General features: G+C 46.7%; 1 protein-coding gene across 4 annotated transcripts in view; it reads right to left on the reverse strand.

Annotated features, from left to right (window-relative positions):
- Positions 1–89: 89 nt before the first annotated feature.
- LOC135400829 (uncharacterized) overlaps positions 90–19,416 on the reverse strand; it is a 53,121-nt gene continuing 33,794 nt past the window's right edge. For all 4 annotated transcript variants that reach the window (XM_064632759.1, XM_064632758.1, XM_064632760.1 and 1 more), the window contains exons 23-44: positions 19,292–19,390; positions 19,035–19,215; positions 18,725–18,858; positions 18,505–18,579; positions 16,160–16,369; positions 15,955–16,079; positions 14,234–14,375; positions 13,454–13,639; positions 13,134–13,249; positions 12,860–13,037; positions 12,619–12,782; positions 10,481–10,603; positions 9,108–9,198; positions 8,390–8,476; positions 8,095–8,280; positions 7,903–7,992; positions 7,658–7,817; positions 6,853–7,022; positions 6,588–6,755; positions 5,193–5,315; positions 4,947–5,094; positions 90–2,743 (exon numbers count right to left, since the gene is read on the reverse strand). In XM_064632759.1, coding sequence (XP_064488829.1) covers positions 2,592–2,743; positions 4,947–5,094; positions 5,193–5,315; positions 6,588–6,755; positions 6,853–7,022; positions 7,658–7,817; positions 7,903–7,992; positions 8,095–8,280; positions 8,390–8,476; positions 9,108–9,198; positions 10,481–10,603; positions 12,619–12,782; positions 12,860–13,037; positions 13,134–13,249; positions 13,454–13,639; positions 14,234–14,375; positions 15,955–16,079; positions 16,160–16,369; positions 18,505–18,579; positions 18,725–18,858; positions 19,035–19,215; positions 19,292–19,390 — 3,108 coding nt within the window. In that variant the 3' untranslated portion in view covers positions 90–2,591. The remainder of the gene's footprint in view (positions 2,744–4,946; positions 5,095–5,192; positions 5,316–6,587; positions 6,756–6,852; positions 7,023–7,657; positions 7,818–7,902; positions 7,993–8,094; positions 8,281–8,389; positions 8,477–9,107; positions 9,199–10,480; positions 10,604–12,618; positions 12,783–12,859; positions 13,038–13,133; positions 13,250–13,453; positions 13,640–14,233; positions 14,376–15,954; positions 16,080–16,159; positions 16,370–18,504; positions 18,580–18,724; positions 18,859–19,034; positions 19,216–19,291; positions 19,391–19,416) is intronic.

Raw genomic sequence — 19,416 nt, forward strand, 5'->3', positions numbered from 1 at the left:
ACACTACCTGAGGATAGGTACAGGTACAAATTGGGGAAATCTGCTGTCGGCCACATTCCAGCTACTGGAAGGAGCCATAAGAACCCGCCTTCTCTCACCAGATGCATTTATTACACCACAGCATGACATCTATTTACAGAAATCAAATTGCCACAAGCATCACGTCACGAAGAGAGATCAAACACTTGATGCACACGCAGAACTGTTGATCTCTGTTCTTAGGAACCTGCACGTTGCAAACGAGATTGTGCTGCCATAACACAAATACCAGTACATGAAACATGACACTACATAGCACTTGGGCACCAGCTAATGCACGGAGCCGTTAAAGGGACACCAAAGTGCAAAAATTTCTCCTCGTGGAATCAAAGATGCCGTTACCTTGATACCAACATAAAAGGAACGGGTTCCTCCTTCGCGCCGCCGTAATTTATGATGGATAGAAAGAAATGCAACTTATGCTTTCACGCTTCCTCTCCTTCTCAAGAGGCGCGACAATGCGGAGCGGGCTCCCATTGGTCTCCTCAAATGATTTGTCCAGTCATCGCGGGAAATCCCTTTGGGGAGACCAATCGGAGGCCTCTCCGCATAGTCGCGCTCCTCGAGGAAGAGAGGACCTAATGTCTCGAAGAGGAGAAAAACCTAAATTGCAGCTACTTTCGCTCATAAATCATGAACGAACCAACCGATGAATCTCGTTCCTTTTGTTTCGGTATCAAGGTAATGGCCTGTTTCATGCCGCGAGGAGAAGTTTTTGTACTTTAGGGCCCTTTTAATGATGTGAATGTGCTGGTCCGGCACTGTGGCCGAATGCATCGTATTTGCACTGCATATCGCCTGTAAAGTTCATGCACCGATATACGTACATTTATGTTGACCAGCAGCGGCTTTCAAGTGAAATATTCTCGCCTGAACAGCTGCATAAAAACGTGTATACATAGTTATATTTGTAACATTTATTATATTTATGTATCATTCTGTATATTAAGTACCGCACTTGTCAATATTCAGCTGGTTTGAAAGACTGGTAGATTGCCTTCATAAATTCTGACTGACGAGCGTAATCAACAAAAATTTTAACGCACTAGATACTGACGTATTGCATATGATGGAATTACTAAAATTTTGTACGTGCACTACAAAAGATTGCACATGTGTGCATATACACACATCAAGAGTAATAGTGTTAAACGATAGTGTACAACATAATACAAATTATCGCAGAGAAACAATATGATGTAGAATAAACAGCTCTGCAAACGCATGACTAGTCAGTCACATCATGACGGCACATGGAAGATCTGCAGTAAGGCTGGGCATCTAATCAAGCATCTGTTCAGAGTACAGCCTGCCATGTGGCAAGCGTGTACATCATAACTTTCTACCCTTGCACCGGCCCCAAAATCAAAATGCAAACGAATGGAAGGTTAGACAAATCAAAACAACGCATCAGAACTTTTTGTGCAGAAGTTCGAAAACAATAAGTCAACTGATTGTCTTAATCTGATGGTTGAGTCGGACAGATCGGTTATCTATGATTATCAGCAATTGAGAATTACGCAATAAGAAATTAAATCTGTAGAGGGAGCCCCCGCAACCCTGCCTAGCACCACACGATGAAAGACTTCACTGCACAAGGCCTTCACTGCTAAAGAAGCGTACATGGTATTGCTAAGAAGCAACGTGGGCAATGCTGCGCCGGAAGAAAGATGGCTATTTGAGGCAGTGGAACGTCGGACTGCCTCTCAAAACACAGCGGTGGTGCTGTGGTGACAGCAAGCAAGATATGTCTGCTACGCGCTTCTCAAGGCTTGCTCAAGTGCTCATAAATGACGTCTGAGAAGTAATAAAACGCCCATATGCATTATATTTCATTCACCAGAAGACTGCTTTAATTATCTGCACCGTATCATACGTCCCCATACCTGAGTGCGCTGAAACCGGCGATGCTGGAAGATGTTGACAAATCACAACGTGGAATGCGGGACAGATTGGTGTCGTGTGTTGAAACGCAAAGGTATACCCCACAGCAAGCTTGGGGTACCTCCTCACTTCACTCCTGTCATCATTTTTTAGCTAGCACGAGAACCGAAGGCCTAGTGCGCTGTTGCATCATGTCTGATGAAGGAAGTTCGCCCTAAACTACTAAAATTTTAATTTCTAAACTTCCTCCTATCCCACAATAGTGCATTAGTCCTTTTGTGCACGTACTCGAAATAGATACACCTTACAGCCGGCATCTGTGCATCGACCTAAATACATTCAGTAATATGGACGTCTTCATGACATGAAAAGTTGTACTACCATATTCCATCTATACAAGTATACGCTGTAAAGTCCAAGTGTTAGGTGACTTCGAAAGAGCTTACACTTATTAGCACCGTTTTGAAAACGGTGCAACTGCACAAACATTGCAACAGACAGTCGAAAAATCAACAACCCGTAGTGTAAAATAACTGGGAATAGCCCACACTGTAAAAAAGAAAGTGCTTTCCATTTTTAAAACACACGGCAAAACAGACGAAATATATAGTCACTGACGTCTTCCAACTGCAATGTGTCGATGAGACACTGAAGACCGTACGTGGCAGTTAACTTCCGACAATAAGTTCGGATCTGCTGACCATAAGCCCTCCAGGGCCAGCCAGGTAGCTGTCACCCATGAGGTCTTCGTCAACCTCACGCGCTGCCTGCCTTCCCTCATTGATGGCATGGACCACCAACGATTGGCCCTTTCGGCAATCTGAAATGTGTGGGGCGTTTCGTAATGAGACAAAATGTACGAACATTCATACTGCAGGGAGTGCGATTGCGATGTACGTAGCTGCCTTTAATGATAAGCGCTTCGTGGAAAGCTACTTGGCGAATGCCGTTGCTCGAAACGAACTACACGGAAATCTCCAGTAGACGCATGTAATACTGAACTCTGTATGCGACATGATGAATCTGTAGCCGAGGCACCAAAGCACTAAGCAAGATACGGTGTGTCCAGCGATTTCAGTTACTGTTCTACGCAGGGTTTAAAAACATCCGGATGTTTTTAAAAAGACCCTCTCCAGTGGGCTTTTTTTTTTTATATAAAACCCGGATATTTTTGGAGAATATATACGAGGCTAGAAATGTGACACAGTAAAAACAAATGTGCTTTGCTGTCCTTGATTTCGGGTGATCTCTCATAGTTTCTGTTTACGGAACTGCCTGTCCCAGCAACACTATCAGTTTCTATTGTTTTCCGAAAAGTGGAGTTCCAGGCACGCGTGGTTGAATGGTGTGGATCCTACACGCCTGGATTAGCTATCATGCTTCGACGCACTTCAGTTACAGTGCCTCCAGGAAGCGGAAGAATGTCTCTCCCTGAATGGGCAGAAGAAAGCGGGAAAAAGTTAAATCTGAAAACTTATAAGTTAAAAAAGTTAAGTTGAAAAGTTAGAGTGTGCTCGTACCTGGGCTTTTGCAAACAGCCAACACTACAAGAAAATAAACCCGGAGTTTTCCGTGTGACGTTGAATTCAGATTGTCTTTCACATCACAACTGGAGAAAATCTCTAAAAAAAGTCCGGATAAAATTGTGTGGATAAAATCCAAACAACCCTGGTTCTCCGTGAATTTGGTAGCGAAATAAGATAATAAGGTACACGGCCTCAGTGAAAGCCTTCGTACACACAACATCAACTTGATTTCGCACATTTCGGAGGAGACATCTGCCAGAACTGCAGTCGAACACCCGAATTATTATTTACGGCAGTCAGCAAGGAGCTTGTTCTCCTGTGACTGTCCTGGGACCTACAGGGACTCCTTGGTCATATCTTGTCGAACTGAGGCCCCGGCTTTGAAATCCATCGTATCCGATAACATCTTCGTTTGCCACTAGGACAACAACAATCAACATTCGTTCCTGTGTGAAGTTCCCGCGCCAGTGCGTCGAAGTATCCGAGAGTGTCGAAGTATCCGAGAGTGTCGAAGTATCCGAGAGTGTCGAAGTATCCGAGAGTGTCGAAGTATCCGAGAGTGTCGAGGTCCACGCTGATTCCCGAGTGCTGATTTGTGTAACCGAGCTAGACCAGCTCGTGTTCTAAATAGCGACCACAGGTAACTTATCTTGTAAATATTTCTAAACGTGCATTTCGAAGGAGGGGGGTGTAACGTTGTGTCTGCTGAGTATCTGTATTTGACAAAGACCGCGTTCAAGGTTAATGTTTTGGCGAATTCGCGTAGTCATTTTCTGGCAGAATGCTTTGCCACATTCTGAGCACTTGTGTTCGCTTGATCAAAACGCAGCAATCTCGCGTGGCGTTTTCCTGGCGCCAGGAATCTGCCAGCTAGCGCTTTTTTTTTTTTTTTTTGCCCGGTTCGATCTGGCCGGGCAGCGCGTTGCCCGACTGCATCCGGTGTCGTCACATCCGTACAGCAAGGGCACGCATTGGCTCTGATTGGCCCGCGCTATGCACGCACGCCGAAGTCAGCAAACGACGCAACTGGAACACGAGCGACCGCAATGCCCCTAGCGTGATCCAAGCGACCAAACCCGCTAGATTCCTGGCACTCGTGTTCGGGTGGCACTGTCACGTGGTCCAGCGCGGTCGCCAGACTAGCAATTTCCGAGCGCTAGGCAGTGTTGCCACGAAATAACTACGCGAATTCGTCATTAGACGCACCAAATTTCGTCATGTCTTGCACACATTTCTGCTTTTGGTTGTGTATTCACGCACCCGGAATAAAACAGCTTTCATGCGCATTCTGGTACCATTCCCAACAATCAGTTTCTTACATCACAGTCACGCTCATGAACTCAATTACAAATGCATTATCCACAGCGCCACACAGAAAAAAAAAAAGTTAGGTACTCAACACAGAAATATGAACGCGACGTGGCCGTGGTCTCAATTCATAGGGAGCGCTACTGAAAACCATTGTAGGCTTGCATAGATTCTCAAATCGTATCTCACCTCCTGCTGCATAGACTCTTGGCACAGATGTCCTGTATTTCCCAGTAGGAGTACGAATGTTGCAGCGCGGGTCTTGTTCAAGACTCAACTCGTCAATTAAGTATTTCTCGGGACCCAAGAATCCCATGGCGAGTAACACCAGGTCAGCCTGTACATAGGGTAAGAGGAATCCTCATAACAACGCCATCCACGTTTCACTTCGCGAACAGTTAAAAAAACACGCAAGTTAACGTAGTAAATATTCACCTTGAAGGTCTTCGAAGTACCTGGTACTTCGTTCATAACCCATCGCCCGGAGTTGTCTTTGTCCCACTTCACCTGAACTGTGCGAATTCCTGCAACGTGGCCTTGCCCGTCGTCCAGGAATTCCTAAAAAACACAATGAAGTTCCGCTAATGCTTTGACGTTGGAGCTTGTACTCCGCAACAACATAAGAGATACAGTCACGATCTCGGCCAGCGGAGAATGTAGCCTGCACATCGAGAGGGGAACATACGGGAAGATGGCGGACGCCTATCCAGACGGGGAAGCCAATACTTTGACAGCATGCATGCAAACGTGATCTAAGTACGTCGTCCCCGACGAGTGTTTTCGCAACATGATCACTGTATAATCGACTCGGAGGAGTTTTTCGCCCACCTAAGCGAATCACTAACGTCTTTAGCAGTGATGGCCACTAACGACTGCTAAGTAGTTAGTAGACGACTACTAACTACTTCGCGATGGAGTAGTCTAACTAGTAGTTCAACTACTTTTCAGGGGAGTAGTTAAAATACATTGCAGTAGTTAAAGAAGTAGTTTTAACTACATCTATAACTACTTAACGTTGTCCATCAACATCAATCCCTTGTAACCGGTTCGCTGGATTTCTACCCATCTACAATCCCTTGTAGTGTTCTTGGACACTACAAGGGACTGGGACACTACAAAGGAAGGGACCTAAATATGAATCATAAGCAGTGATGATGACATTTAAAATATTCTTGTGCCTACGTCGCTTAATTCCTATACTGTCGTAAGATCCACTGCCTGTCTCTTGTATATTACGCGCTGACAGAAGAGCTTGCTGCGGAAATATTTTCTATGGAGTGAAAGCTTCCGCTATAAAGGTACGTACAACATACGATAGACCATGTACGAGATTCACACTCAGGCTCCTTCGTCATAGATCAATGTTCCACGTACAAATATTGTACCACTGTGGACCGTACAATATTTTCGCTTAGCCACGATGACCGATCACGTAGCCATCCTATGCGGTTTCAATGCAAATTCATGCAAATGAGGCTTCACTAGACAAGCATTAAATGTGGAGATTTAGTACACATGCACTCCACAATTGCTCTGAACCCCCGTTCTCATCAAACAAGTAGCTCAAGGTAAAAGTCGGAAGCACAATCGTGCCGTAAAGCTTGCGGCAAAATCGGAAGTAGTTGGCGCCTGCAGTAACCTAACTACTGTAGTTAACTACTCGAAACCGTAGTTTAACTAGTAGTTGCCACTACTTTTCTGCAAGTAGTTGATAACTACTTTTTAACTACATGTAGTTAACTACTGGCCATCACTGGTCTTTAGATTTGTGGCCGGAGTTGACTTGTCCCGAAGTATAGTTACGCATGCAGTGTAAAAAGCGGGTCAAACCTTGCTTAGGATCGAGAAGTGTCGTGGGTCGTGACCATACTTCAGTTTCACCTCTTCGTGGCCGTAATCCACACGCATGATGCGCGGCCACTGGGGCCACGGGTTGCTCTCACCTCGCGATGGGGGAGGTTCGGGCAAAATTTCGAAGGTCACGATACTGCGGGCGCCCTGAGACGGTAAAGAAGGATTTTTGTTGCAGTAGCACAAAGACGTTAGGGAACACTATTGGCATAGGGTCGTTTCTTCAATGCCCTAGCTTGCTCACCTGTCGCAGCGAAGTGGCAATGCAGTCGACGCCTGTGTCACCTCCGCCGACAATGAGGACATCCTTGTTCTTTGCAGAGAGTGGGAGAGAGTCAATGTCGTTTCCTAACTGCTTCTTCTGCCACGTCTCCAAGAAGCTCATAGCATAGTGAATCCCTTCAAGATGGCGTCCTTAAAGAGAAATCAGGATTACGTTTCAGCGCAGCGCGCGCCGACGAAGAGGACTATTACTTCCCGCATTACAATTCGCTATCGTGTATTTAAGACAATAAGCTATACCGCTAGGCAAATAAGGAGAGCCAACGCGGGAGTCGGAGTACCGCGAGATATGTATTCAAAATAAGCAGCGGTGGTCATGCAAATTACGGTTTAACAAATGTTCTTTGACAAAGCTCAGAAGGTAAAATAGTCGCAGCTCTCGCACGAGACTAACTTCGGTGTTCTCAGAAGATTCAACTATCCCTTGCCAAAGAATAGGGCTTTTCAGTTTGATGAGTATCTGCACCGAACTTCGAAAACTGCTAATATTATAGCTTGAACCCTTCTGGTACTCAAATCTGAGCCTATGGTGTAAGTACCGCACTGACCCCATGGCAGACTGTTGTCCTGTTCCATGACTTACTCCCCCGACGACCAGTTACCAGAAACAGGCTGTGGATAAATCAATACTGTACCCCTCAGCTACTTCGTGATAATTCGTCTAGTGGTATGTGGCCCGTTGAGCACATCCGCCTACTAGGCTAGTATACAGATGAAACATTGAATCTAGAACCAGCCGACGAACTATACATCGGAATTCCGGGTACCTGGAATTGGCAGATCTCTGGGCCACGTGGAACCGGTTGTGAGCACAACAGCATCATTGTTGTTCACAAGATCTCGTGCAGAGACGTCTTTGCCAACGTCTGTTGAAGGACTGAATTTAATGCCTTCCTCCTTCATAAGTTCCACTCGACGTTGCACAACCTGTCAATGAACGCATTCTCCACTGCTCAACAAGACAAAGTAAAAATGATACCGGATGGACACGAAACGTGTCCTGGGAACGTACATCTTTGCCTAGTTTCATCGTAGGTATCCCGTATTGAAGGAGACCGCCAATCCTGTCGTTCCTTTCATACACTGTGACCAGATGACCCGCCTGCGGTTATGGAAAGCAGGGTTACTTCAAAGATATGGACGTTGTACCCTAGGCGTCCGGGCGCCGTCATGTCACGGACACAGAGAACACTGGCTCGTTTACCTTATTGAGCTGCACCGCAACTGCGAGACCTGCCGGACCACTACCCACAACTGCGACCTTCTTTCCTGTGCGTACTTCAGGTGGGCAGGGTTTGATCCAGCCTTGTTCGAACGCCCTGTCAATGATGGCGCACTCGATGTTCTTGATGGTCACCGCGGGCTCATTGATGCCTAACACGCAGGCACCCTGGACATTAGCAACATACACACAGATTAACCGCGACTCCGGTCAACAACAGAATGCGGAAACGCAGAGCTGGGCCTTACTTTCTTCCCCTCGCGTGCATTTTGCTCACCTCACAGGGCGCGGGGCAGACTCTACCGGTGAACTCGGGGAAGCTGTTTGTCTGAAGGAGCTGAGCGAGAGCCTCCCTCCAGTCTTCCTAAAATGTAATAAGTTGATATCGTGTATTCTGTGCACGCTCCAGTTATCAACCGACATGCACAGACGAGATGGGATGTGGTTCTAAATGGGGAATAAAATCAATCACTCAATAAAATTTTCGTTTTTGGCTGCGGCGTGTTCCATATGAACAACGGGCATTCTTATGCGCAAAAACAATGATCATAGCTGAAACATAGCGCGCTGCGTGAGGTCTTTGATCCAGAATGCGCCCAAGAAACCCGCAACTTCTTCAGAGAGCCAGGAAGAGAATGAGAGGTTGACGTCACAGGGACGGGGACCCAATGGGAGCGCTGATCGGGCGGCTCTCGCGCACTGTGCTCATGGCAGCAGATGGCGCACGCTTCCAAGATCGCTAAGCACAACACTCATGTTTCAGGGTGTTTATGTAAATTAAATTACTCAGTGATAGAACACCGTAAACAGCGAAAATATTTTGCATGATCGCTTCCAATAGACTTCCAACAGACTGATTAAGTAAGGTTCCCAGCAATCCTATGTCATTTCATTGCACCTTTATGGCCTCTTTGTCGAGAGAAAGATACCATTTTCTTGCAGACTGACGCACTCCGGTGAACTAGGAAACATCTCTCGCTATATGCGTTACTTACCTTGTATACAAGGTCATTCCATCTAGGGATTATGTTTCCTAGAGGACATCCATGTGATGACTGACAGAATGGTACTCCGCAATCCATACACCTAGAAAAACAGTGAAATACGTGAGCCCGGGGAACCTATTAACAGAGGGATTTCACGACACAACGCAACTACGACTGTGAGAGATGGTGCCACCGTAGCGTCACGGAGGTGGATTCATTTTACCAACCCGTAGGCACTGTCGCGCACACTGGCATTGAAGAGTACCGTACACCAATGCAAACTCACTCATGTTGAACTCTCGGCAAACTCACTCATGCTGAACATCGTGGACATCATTCGCCATCACATTATGGTGAATGAAGTAATGCGAATTGATTGGGACGTGATGTTGAGTGATAGGCTGTGATGTGACGTGATGCTGAGGTTGATGTTGAATGATGGGTTTGGAACATTATCATGGGGCTTGAAACTGCAGTGGATTGATGAGTTATAAACTCCCTCCAATGGTGGGTTATGATCTTGAAATGTAGTGATGGTTTTAGGGTTCCCGATTTTCGGTGCTTAATTTTTCAGATATTCGGTGGGAGAAATCGGTGGCTATTTCACTCACCAGGAATCGGTGTCTTTCGGTGGTAATATTTTTAAACGTGATGACACCCGGCGGAAACCGGCGAGGAACGTGACGGGAGTCTCCCGTGCATACAGTGAGCCAACACTTGATGTCCTTGTGTTTTTTTTTCTTTGTTTTTTTGTTACAATGCCCACTGTTAAAATCAGGGTTTGATAAGTTTGTGAGGTACATGTTAGCGATGCAGATGACATCGCACACCGCTCTTTTCACTGAAGGAATTAGCATCGGAGCTTTCTTGTGGAAGGCAAATCTAAGAGCAGAGCGAAGGGACAGGAAATGAAATAAAGACATTTGAAGTCCACATTTCGACAATCAGTTAATAATTATTTCCACCGAGCAGTTAAGAAAATTACCGGCGTACGTTTATCGGTTCTTTTCGGTAAATACCGAAGACCGGGAACCCTAGTTGAAATATGATGACGTTGACACGATATGATGAGCCATGAGTAAGGCCCACAATGATGTGATGTTGAACGAATTCCTAGAAACCTGCCGACCTATGCCGTAAACACAGTTTAACGTCCCTCGCGGAACGCGAACGCATCTGAGCAACTCGCACGGCGCAGCCATATATTATTGGTCAAATTCAAACTCACTGGTGGAATCATCCAACACACACTTTGGCACGATACGAGTTCTCCAACTTCTGTAATGTGTGGATAGACGTTCAAATGCTATCCCGAAGGCGTGTCTCCAACACGAGTGATACGAGGAGGTCATGCAAGGCACGTAAATTAACCTCAAACATACCTTGCAGCTTGCATCCTGAGATTTTTCCTGACGCCCTTGTGGTTGTAGATCTCCTTCCAGTCCTGCATGCGTTGGATGGCTGGGCGATAATACTCAGTTTCTCGTTTGTATTTCATGAAGCCCCTGTCGGACGAGAGGCCATCGAAGAATGCATGTGAGATTGCACCCGTTTCAGAAACAAACATTTGCGCTACATCCGACAATTGGTTGGAAAACTTGATAGTGTAGTGCGGAACATATACGAGTACAAGGGAGGAGATAGGTATTAAACGCACGCGCGACTCTGTCATGTGCGTGCCACATTATACACATCATAGTCCCCATTGTGCAAAAAATAACGTAAACGAACGATAGACGTGGGGAAAAACTGCCAACTCTCCAACAATACCACATCCAGAAGAAAGGAGCGACAGCGGCTGATAACACGATTGTGTCATCATCGAGGAGCCGCCACCGTGGTGCTTGTGGGGAGCACAGTTCGGATAGAACCTAACCCACGGCGTAATGCCGTAGAAAACAGTACAAATTTCTAACTGTCGTTATCATCGTCATGCAACCACCCAAATCGCCCAGAGGCCGCCCAAGCAGCACAATGTACTGAAAGTCGAGTGCAATAGGGGTGGACGGGTAGGCGGAAGGCCTTGAACACACTCGTGAAACTAAAGAACATTGATAAGACACATACCGTCCACCCCTATTGCACTCGACTTTAAGTACATTGTGCTGCTTGGGCGTTGAACCACACGGATTGATTGGACAAAACGGACAAGCTTAAGAATATATTTTACAGAATGGAATGATGGCTCCGGGAAGTGACTCTCTCACGTTCGAATATAGCACAAAGTTCTACGTGACTTTCCAAGCGCCACCTACTAAGGTAAGGCCTGCAGACGAGTCACAAGCGAGTTTTAGTACATCGGAAGAACTCTACGAAACCGATACGATAAAGGAAGTTATCAAATCCAAGCTTAGCAATGTGATGACGCTTTCGTGACCGTTATCGTGGACACCTTCCGATGTACAGGGTTCGTTAAAATAAACTTCGGGGTTTGTAACGAAGATAAAACAAATAAGAACAGTGTCGGAAAGCTAAAGTAGGTGTTAGAGGACGTATTATGCACCAAAAGTTTATGTCGATAATGCCGCTGTTCCTCTGCGGATAAATCGTGAAAATTAAAAAACCGCCGCTGCCTAAACGGCTATACCTATGTTCCAGCTTCATTCCATTAGATGGCGAAACGGTCGAACGCAGCGTTGCAGAGTACCACTCTGCATTCAGTTCCACTTGTTCACTTGGTTTCGATGTCGTCTGCAACGCCGCGTTCGACCGTTTCGCCATCTGACGGAAAGGAGCTGAAACATAGGTATAGACGATTAGGCAGTGGCGGTTTTCTAATTATCACGATTTATCCGTAGAGAAACGGAACAAATGGCAGTATCGACATAAAATTTGGAGGCATAATACGACCTTTAACATCTACTTTAGCTTCCCGACACTGTTCTCATTTGTTTTATCTTCGCTACAAACCTTTGTTACAAACCAAACGTTTATCTTGGCGAACCCTGTACTAAAACCCGCTGTTTCGGAGTCCAGGGGTTATACGAGTGCAGGGGTTAAGCATCTGAACGGAAGCCACAATAACGTATGCATGATGATGGTATGAGGTGCATTAGTTCTTGCTGCTTGCGCTGAGAAACGGAATATTACGAAAGCGACACGTGTGGAGGAGGCGACAACGATCCGCCTGGGTAAAAGGAACAAAACAGAAGCCCTGCATTGCCTCGACCTTGGTTGGAACGTTCCACGTTGTGATTTCCTGATTTTGCTCTCTCCGCGAGTAATTTCTTTTCTTCCCTCTGCCTGTACGAAGACGATGGGATCTGAATTTTTCATGGAGTGCATCAGCCGTTGATGGAAAGACAGAGGCTTTCGCTCGATATTTCCACCGACTATGTCCATGTCAATGCAAGAAGGCATAAATATTACTCAAAATGAAGCTGCAGACAACGCTTTTCGGGTCGATTACAGCTGACTGCACATTTTTGCGGGCAACACACGTTGTCTGGAATGCATGAAACATGACATATACATGTGTGTCACTGCCATGTCACGCAGATGGCCTTATGCGTCAACTTACCGAGTCTTGTCCAATTTCTCCATCTGCTTTTTCCTCATCTCAGCATCAGTGATAACTTCTTCAATGTCGGCTACCTTCTCAGCTGGGGCAGCTGCCTTCTTCTCGACATTCGCCTTTTCTTCCGCCAATTGCCGTAGGGCCCTTTGATACTCCTTAGGGAATACCTATAACGAACGTTACTTTACGTTAACCCCCTTTCCTGAGTTGGAAGAGCGTTCGCTTGTATAGGTTAGCTTCTGACCTTAACGAAGTCCTTTGCAGGCTCTGGCCACTTGGACAACAAAGCAGCCGCCACAGCTGATCCTGTTAGGTCGTAAAACTCGCGGATAAGACTTTCCACCTTTTCCAAGTCTTCCGCGAGCTCCAGGGGAAAGAGGTCTACCGTTGATGTGTTGCACTTGGTCTTGAACTGTCCATCGCTGAAAACGTACAAGAGACGTGTAAATCGTAAGTAAGAAATGGAAAATATGCAAGTAACTTCCAAATAGTTTGCACGCACCGAGCCATTTACTTACATGTCAAGCACATAGGCGATTCCTCCAGACATGCCAGCAGCGAAATTCCTACCAGTCACCCCGAGGATTACTGCCTGGCCTCCGGTCATGTATTCGCAACCGTGGTCTCCAACACCCTAGAGGTTTTCAAAGCTTACTGATCACGCTCCGAGCACGCGCTTTAAGGCCCTATTCGCATAAGTGGCACAGGCAGAAAGCGCAGTTACGGCATGAGAAACCTCCCAAGGGAACGGAGGTCAAAAAAGGGAAAAAGAACGGCGAGGATCCGCAGTTGCCGTATATGTTTGAATAGGGACTCCAAATCGTCCCGTCGTACTTACTTCAATAACAGCCGTAGCACCTGAGTTGCGAACGCAGAATCTCTCGGCTGCGAGCCCTCTGATAAACGCACGGCCACATGTAGCACCGTACAATGCTACGTTGCCGATCACCACGTTGTCTTCGGACTTGAACTCTGGTGGAAGATCTTTCGGTGGGAAAATAACTACTTCTCCTCCTGACAGGCCCTAGAAAGTTTGAGGCAGAATTTCTTCAAAACATTTTCTACTGGACGGCCTACAGTAACATGTCCTGGAGTTGATGGCCATTAAGGCAGCAGTGAAGTGCATATCTATAAGGTTTTTTTCTTTTCTTTTTTTTTTTTGTGACTGCGGCGTATGGTGCAACAAATAACATGAGCTCTTGCGAAGGAACGGCGACCGCAGCTGAATTGTGCTGAAGCGCGCAAGAGTCTTCTGATCTGTACACGTTTTAGAAGCATTCGACTCATTCAGAGAGCGTGTAAGAGAACGAGGAAAGTCTACGTCACTTCATGACGCTCACAGTGTCTGTGGGAGGGAGGATCACGTGACTCGTGATGTAGGCTGGCGCGGCCGTAGCACCGTAGCAGTAGCAGACGACTTTTCGTGACTCACGTGAAAAGACTGAGCCGCACAGGTGGCTGCTTTCCCAGCCTCTTGTAAATTTGGTTGCGCCAGGGAGAACACGCCGCGCAGCGAACATGATGGCTCCTAATAAGCTGCTCCATGAATGAAGCAGGGTTCTGAGCCAATGTCACTTCCCTGCACCTTTAAGCACATCTTCGAACGTCTAAAACTTACTTTTCCGACATAGTCATTGGCGTCCCCCTCCAGCGTAACGTTGACACCTTTAGAGAGGAAAGCGCAGAAGCTTTGTCCCGCAGACCCCTTCAGGAATACAGAGATGCTACTGTCCTCTGGAAGGCCAGCATCGCCGTACCTCCTTCAAGATACATGAAACCTTATTTGCATCGCAACATATAAAGAGACTCGAAACAGCTACGATAATTTAAACGTGAACATATTCGATACAAGTGTGTCTGTTTGGGTAAAAACAATGATAGCTACGAAAATCTCCAATCAAGGTATATGAAGAAGATACCCGTCGTTCCGGAGCCAGTTCGGCTCCTTCCTCAGGGGCGACGGGACTGGCCTTTGGCAGCAGCGTGGTTCGAATTTCGTGATTCGTCAGATTGCTTTTCAGCCGCTTGACGGAGGCCGCTGACGTACACGTTGGGTAACGCTCCAACAGATGCGTTAAGGTTTCCAGGTGTGGACTGTATATGCCAGGACTCTACAAACATTCTTTGATCGGATTACCCTCAAGGTCGACGATGCAGGCTTTTTGAAAGTCGATAGGATGGTCTCGAATTTCACAGTGTTCAGCGAGAGCGCTTCGTTCGATGTCCGACTTACGTACATCATTCTTACGTAGCCGTAGCCTTTCAGGGAATTTGTGTCTCGCCCATATAAGATGCGCTGCATTTGGCGCATGGAATTTTATAGACTACACTATAGATGCTGCATTAATCCACCGCATGCGCCTCGATGTGGCCTTTACAGCTCAGTGGCGTTACCGCTTGAGACAAATTGATTCTCCCACCTGTTGCCACTGTGGTGCTCTTGAGGATCTGGAGCACATTCTTCTTCATTGCCCTCACTACGAACCTTCCCGAATCACACTCTCCGAGTCTCTTCGTCAGCTGGACTCTCGCCCTTTCTCCCTACCGAAATTGCTTGGTCCCTGGCCCAATCCAGCCCAGCAACGCTCTGCGCTCAAAGCTCTTCTGACCTTTCTGGACACCATCGGACTTCGATCGTTATTGTAAAGGGGCTCGTTATTTTATTCCCCCCATTCCACCAAGCACTGGGGTAGAGTATCGCCTGTTGCGATGAAACTCCCCACTCTCCTAGGCCGAAAATAAAGTTGTTGTTGTTGTTATAGACTACACCTTGTGCTTTTTCCTTCGGTGGGCGATCGTTCGGCCGCGGTATATTAGTGTCCGATTGTTGAGACGGGTTTGTGAGACACACTTATTCCTTCCTTCGCTAATATACAGGGACTCGCTGATTCTCTTCACGTATGGCACAGTGATTCGTCTAGTCTGACAAGGCGGGTCCGTCAGTTGGACGTGGTCGGTTTCGGGGACCACGAGCTTGACGACGGGTGACTCTCTGAAGAAAGTTACTTCTTCTAGTTACAAAGCTAGTGCTTTTTTTAAATCGGAAGTGATTGTTCTGTCTTCTTTTTGTCCTGTCTTCCTCCGACGAACAAATATTCTCCGCTCTCGAAAGAAGGTACGAAACCACCGAAGCCTTGTGACACCGTAGGGTGATTGGAATCAAACCGCAGACACCGTCCCGAAAGACGTGGGCTTCCTGTATACGGTGAACATTAGGCCACTACAGTCGCCCCAGAGGAAGGAGCCGAATTGGTTCCGAAACGTCGGATCCCCTTCCTGTACCTTTGTCGGGGATTCTCTTTACTATCAGCTATGATAATGCATCAAATGAAAGCATACTTTGCAATGTGATAGCTAAGTGTCGTTGCGAAGGCTCTGTCCTCGTTTGTGATGTCCATGTGAACAGTGACGTGCTTCCCACGGCCCTCAATGACGTCCTTCGCCTGCTTGATCAGCAGGTTGTCCTGCAAAGACGAAAGATTGGCAGTTGTAATGTGGTGTCGCGTAGAAATGAAACTCTATCACGCTTAAATGTAAATCTTGCCATTCGTTTTCCAAGCTCGAAGTCCTGGGCGACGCTTCCACCACGTATGTTGGTTCCTGGGCGCATGCTGAGCGCATTCAATAGGATAGCATCGAACTTGAGGAGAGAAGCCTTAGGAATGTCCTTGTTCTTGTAGGGCCTCAAGAGATCCGTACGTCCAACAGCTTCCTGCAAGCTGGAAAGGCCCAGTTTTGCCAGGTGGGAACGTACCTGGTAGAGACACAGAGGCGGCCAACGTAGCCAGGTTTCATTTCATCGATGATGGGCTCAAGTTTTATCAATGATCAAGATATATTTAGAAAGTGCACCCGAAACTATGCCGGCAGCACAACGTACTGAAAGTTCATCTACAGGAGGGTGGATGGCAGGTGTCTGATTTGTGTCTTCATATCGCGGAGCTGCCTCGAAGAAAACATTGGTCTACCCGGTCACCCGTATGCACATGCACTTTGAGTACGTTGTACTGCTTAGGTAAGGAAGATAGGTTTAAAAAAATACGAATGATAACGTAAAACGAACTACCGCCGCTTTTTCAATGCCTACGTACCGCGTTTTGCAAGAGATAGTGCGCAGTTAGAGGAGGATTTCAACACAGGACATGGTATCAAGGAAACAACAAAATTTCCATAGGAAACAGATAACCGTGTGTGAACGATGCATGAAATATCCTGAGCATTCGCTACAGGTTCTGCGTATCAGTAACGCCTTCGTGTTGTTTATTTCTTTTTAGTTTTTGCTTTATAACGAACCTGGCGCGTGATTTCTCGGAGTAAAAAGAAACATGCTAATGCGAGCAAACCTAATTTGCACTTTTCTGTTCAAAACACGCGCGTTATGAAGTATACGCTCCCGCAAGACGCAAAGGACGGAACAAGGAAAAAAGATTCATTCCACTCCAATTACGTCACATCACAGCAGCAAACCCGCACATATGACTTGCTCCTAAAATGTCACGCGTGTAGATTCAGCAAGGCATCGATCAATGCTAAGGGTCATCGTAGCTAGAACATGCAGCACAAGAACAAAAATCATATACCCCTGAATATGCAAGGAAACAGCAGCCCCCAACGCACAAGTACAAGCAGACAGTAATATACGGATATTATGTATCTGCGTGTTATGGAGTTTTCGATACGTGCAGGCATGTGTGTTTTAATACATTCGTTGTATGGCAGCAGAGCCGTTCCGCCGGGGGGAGAGAGAGGGGGGGGGAGGGCGACCGGGGCGCCGAAAGGCAGGACTAAAGTCACTATTCAGTGACTCTAGGCAGGACCTGGTAGGTAGGCTGGACAATGAAGCGAGAGTCAAAAGGATTTTTATCTCGTAAGTGCAGCCTTTTGTTTAGAGAGCTGATTGCGCTTCACGTTTATCCTGCCCCATCCGGAAGCTCGCCCCGGGATATGGCTCCGTATAACAGTACTCGTCGGTGCCTATGTGTTGTATTCGTCCTGTGCATCTGCTGGTGAAACAAACACTACGACCTCCATAGGTATTCAGCCTTTATTGGAGACGAGTACACGACATCAGCACCAACCACCGCTCGTGAATAGCGGGACAACCCAGAACGTGCAAAGCATGTGCCACTGTTCTAGCTAACTGGAACAAATGTTCTCGGAGATTTATTACACAGTGATCATATTAGGAGCAAGACGCATCACTCTCACCGCTTCGTCGAGTAAAAGATGAACAACAGTTCAAAAGCAAATTTATTATAACCACATCACGCATGCAGTCAGTGGTAAGAATATGCGAGATGTGCCAAATCAACCTCAAACCCTTACCCTGTAATAGTGATTCCTAATCCTACAAGAAGAATTACAACGAAGCTATCCAAGAACTAAACATGAAAAGACATGCAATATCCATGCCAGAGGTTTATCTCGACTCTCCCTCAATTGATGTAGTGAAAAAGTAGTATACAATGTACTGAAAGTTTAAGTGAAATCGCCCGTACCACTGATCTGAAAGTTGACGATTTTGTGCCTCGGTACAAAGTGCCTTCGCGCGCCGCATTCCGCGAAGGTCCTTAAGCGATGTGGGCCGTGTGTTGCAATTTCACTGTACGTTAACTGACATTCAGTTAGATCGCGTACGTGTATCATAAGGCCACAGCATGTGTAAGGATATCTCTGAACGTGTAAATCGCGACGATAACAAACTTATATCCAAAAGTGATAGTATAAGAGAACGTCATGCGAACGCCACAACTACGAGGCTACAGTGCTGAAGTCAAGAGTGCAAGGAGCGATGGCATCCCGCGGAAGTGGCCGACGCCCTCTGGACCACAGCACAGCTGCCAGATACCAAACTACGCAGTAGACATGGACCACGGCAGCTATACCAACCTCTTCAGCCAGAAGAAAGAGATAGTTGACCACGTGCTCGGGTTTACCTGCGAACTTCTTACGTAGCTCCGGGTCCTGAAATTTAGCGAACACAGAGTGACATCAGGGTGTGAGGAACTTTCAATCGGAGGCCAGTCGTCAAATACAAAGCAATTTGAGACTTTAAAAAAATCTACTTGAGTGAATTGCAGAAGAGCGGGGGAAAGAAGTGTAAGCGTACCTGAGTAGCAATGCCGACAGGACAAGTGTTGAGATGGCATTTTCTCATCATTGTGCATCCCATTACGATGAGAGGTGCCGTCGAAAAGCCGAATTCATCTGCTCCAAGTATCGCAGCTACTATAACGTCAAATCCTGAGGGCATAAAACAGTCAGGGCATGCTGAATCACGGTGGAGTGTAAAGAGGACGGTTTATCGCCAACTGTGTTAGGGACATGTCCGTGGGTGACTGGGACACGACCTGTTTGGCGCGACCTCTCAAGAGTGGTTAATGTCAAGACTAAGGTGTCGCATCGTAGGATGTGCCTACCAGTACGTATCTGGCCATCCGCTTGAAGCACGATGCGAGAACGCAGATCGTTTAGCACAAGAGTCTGGTGTGTTTCAGCAATGCCAAGTTCCCAAGGAAGTCCTGCGCCCTTAATGCCAGTCCAGCTGCTGGCGCCTGTGCCTCCATCGTGACCAGAGATGGTAATATGCTCGGCTTTGCCCTAACAGATAAACAACGGGATTTCAGCTAACAATGTCTACAAGAAGACGCAAGATGTTGAAAGTCGCCGATGTTACCTTAGCAACTCCCGAGGCGACAACGCCGACTCCTACTTCTGAAACCAATTTAACGGAGATCCGTGCGTAAGGGTTGGAGCACTTCAAGTCGTAGATCAGCTGAAATAAGTAAACAGCGATAATTA

This window comes from Ornithodoros turicata, chromosome 7, assembly GCF_037126465.1.
Source record: "Ornithodoros turicata isolate Travis chromosome 7, ASM3712646v1, whole genome shotgun sequence".
NCBI classification, from domain to species: domain Eukaryota; kingdom Metazoa; phylum Arthropoda; class Arachnida; order Ixodida; family Argasidae; genus Ornithodoros; species Ornithodoros turicata.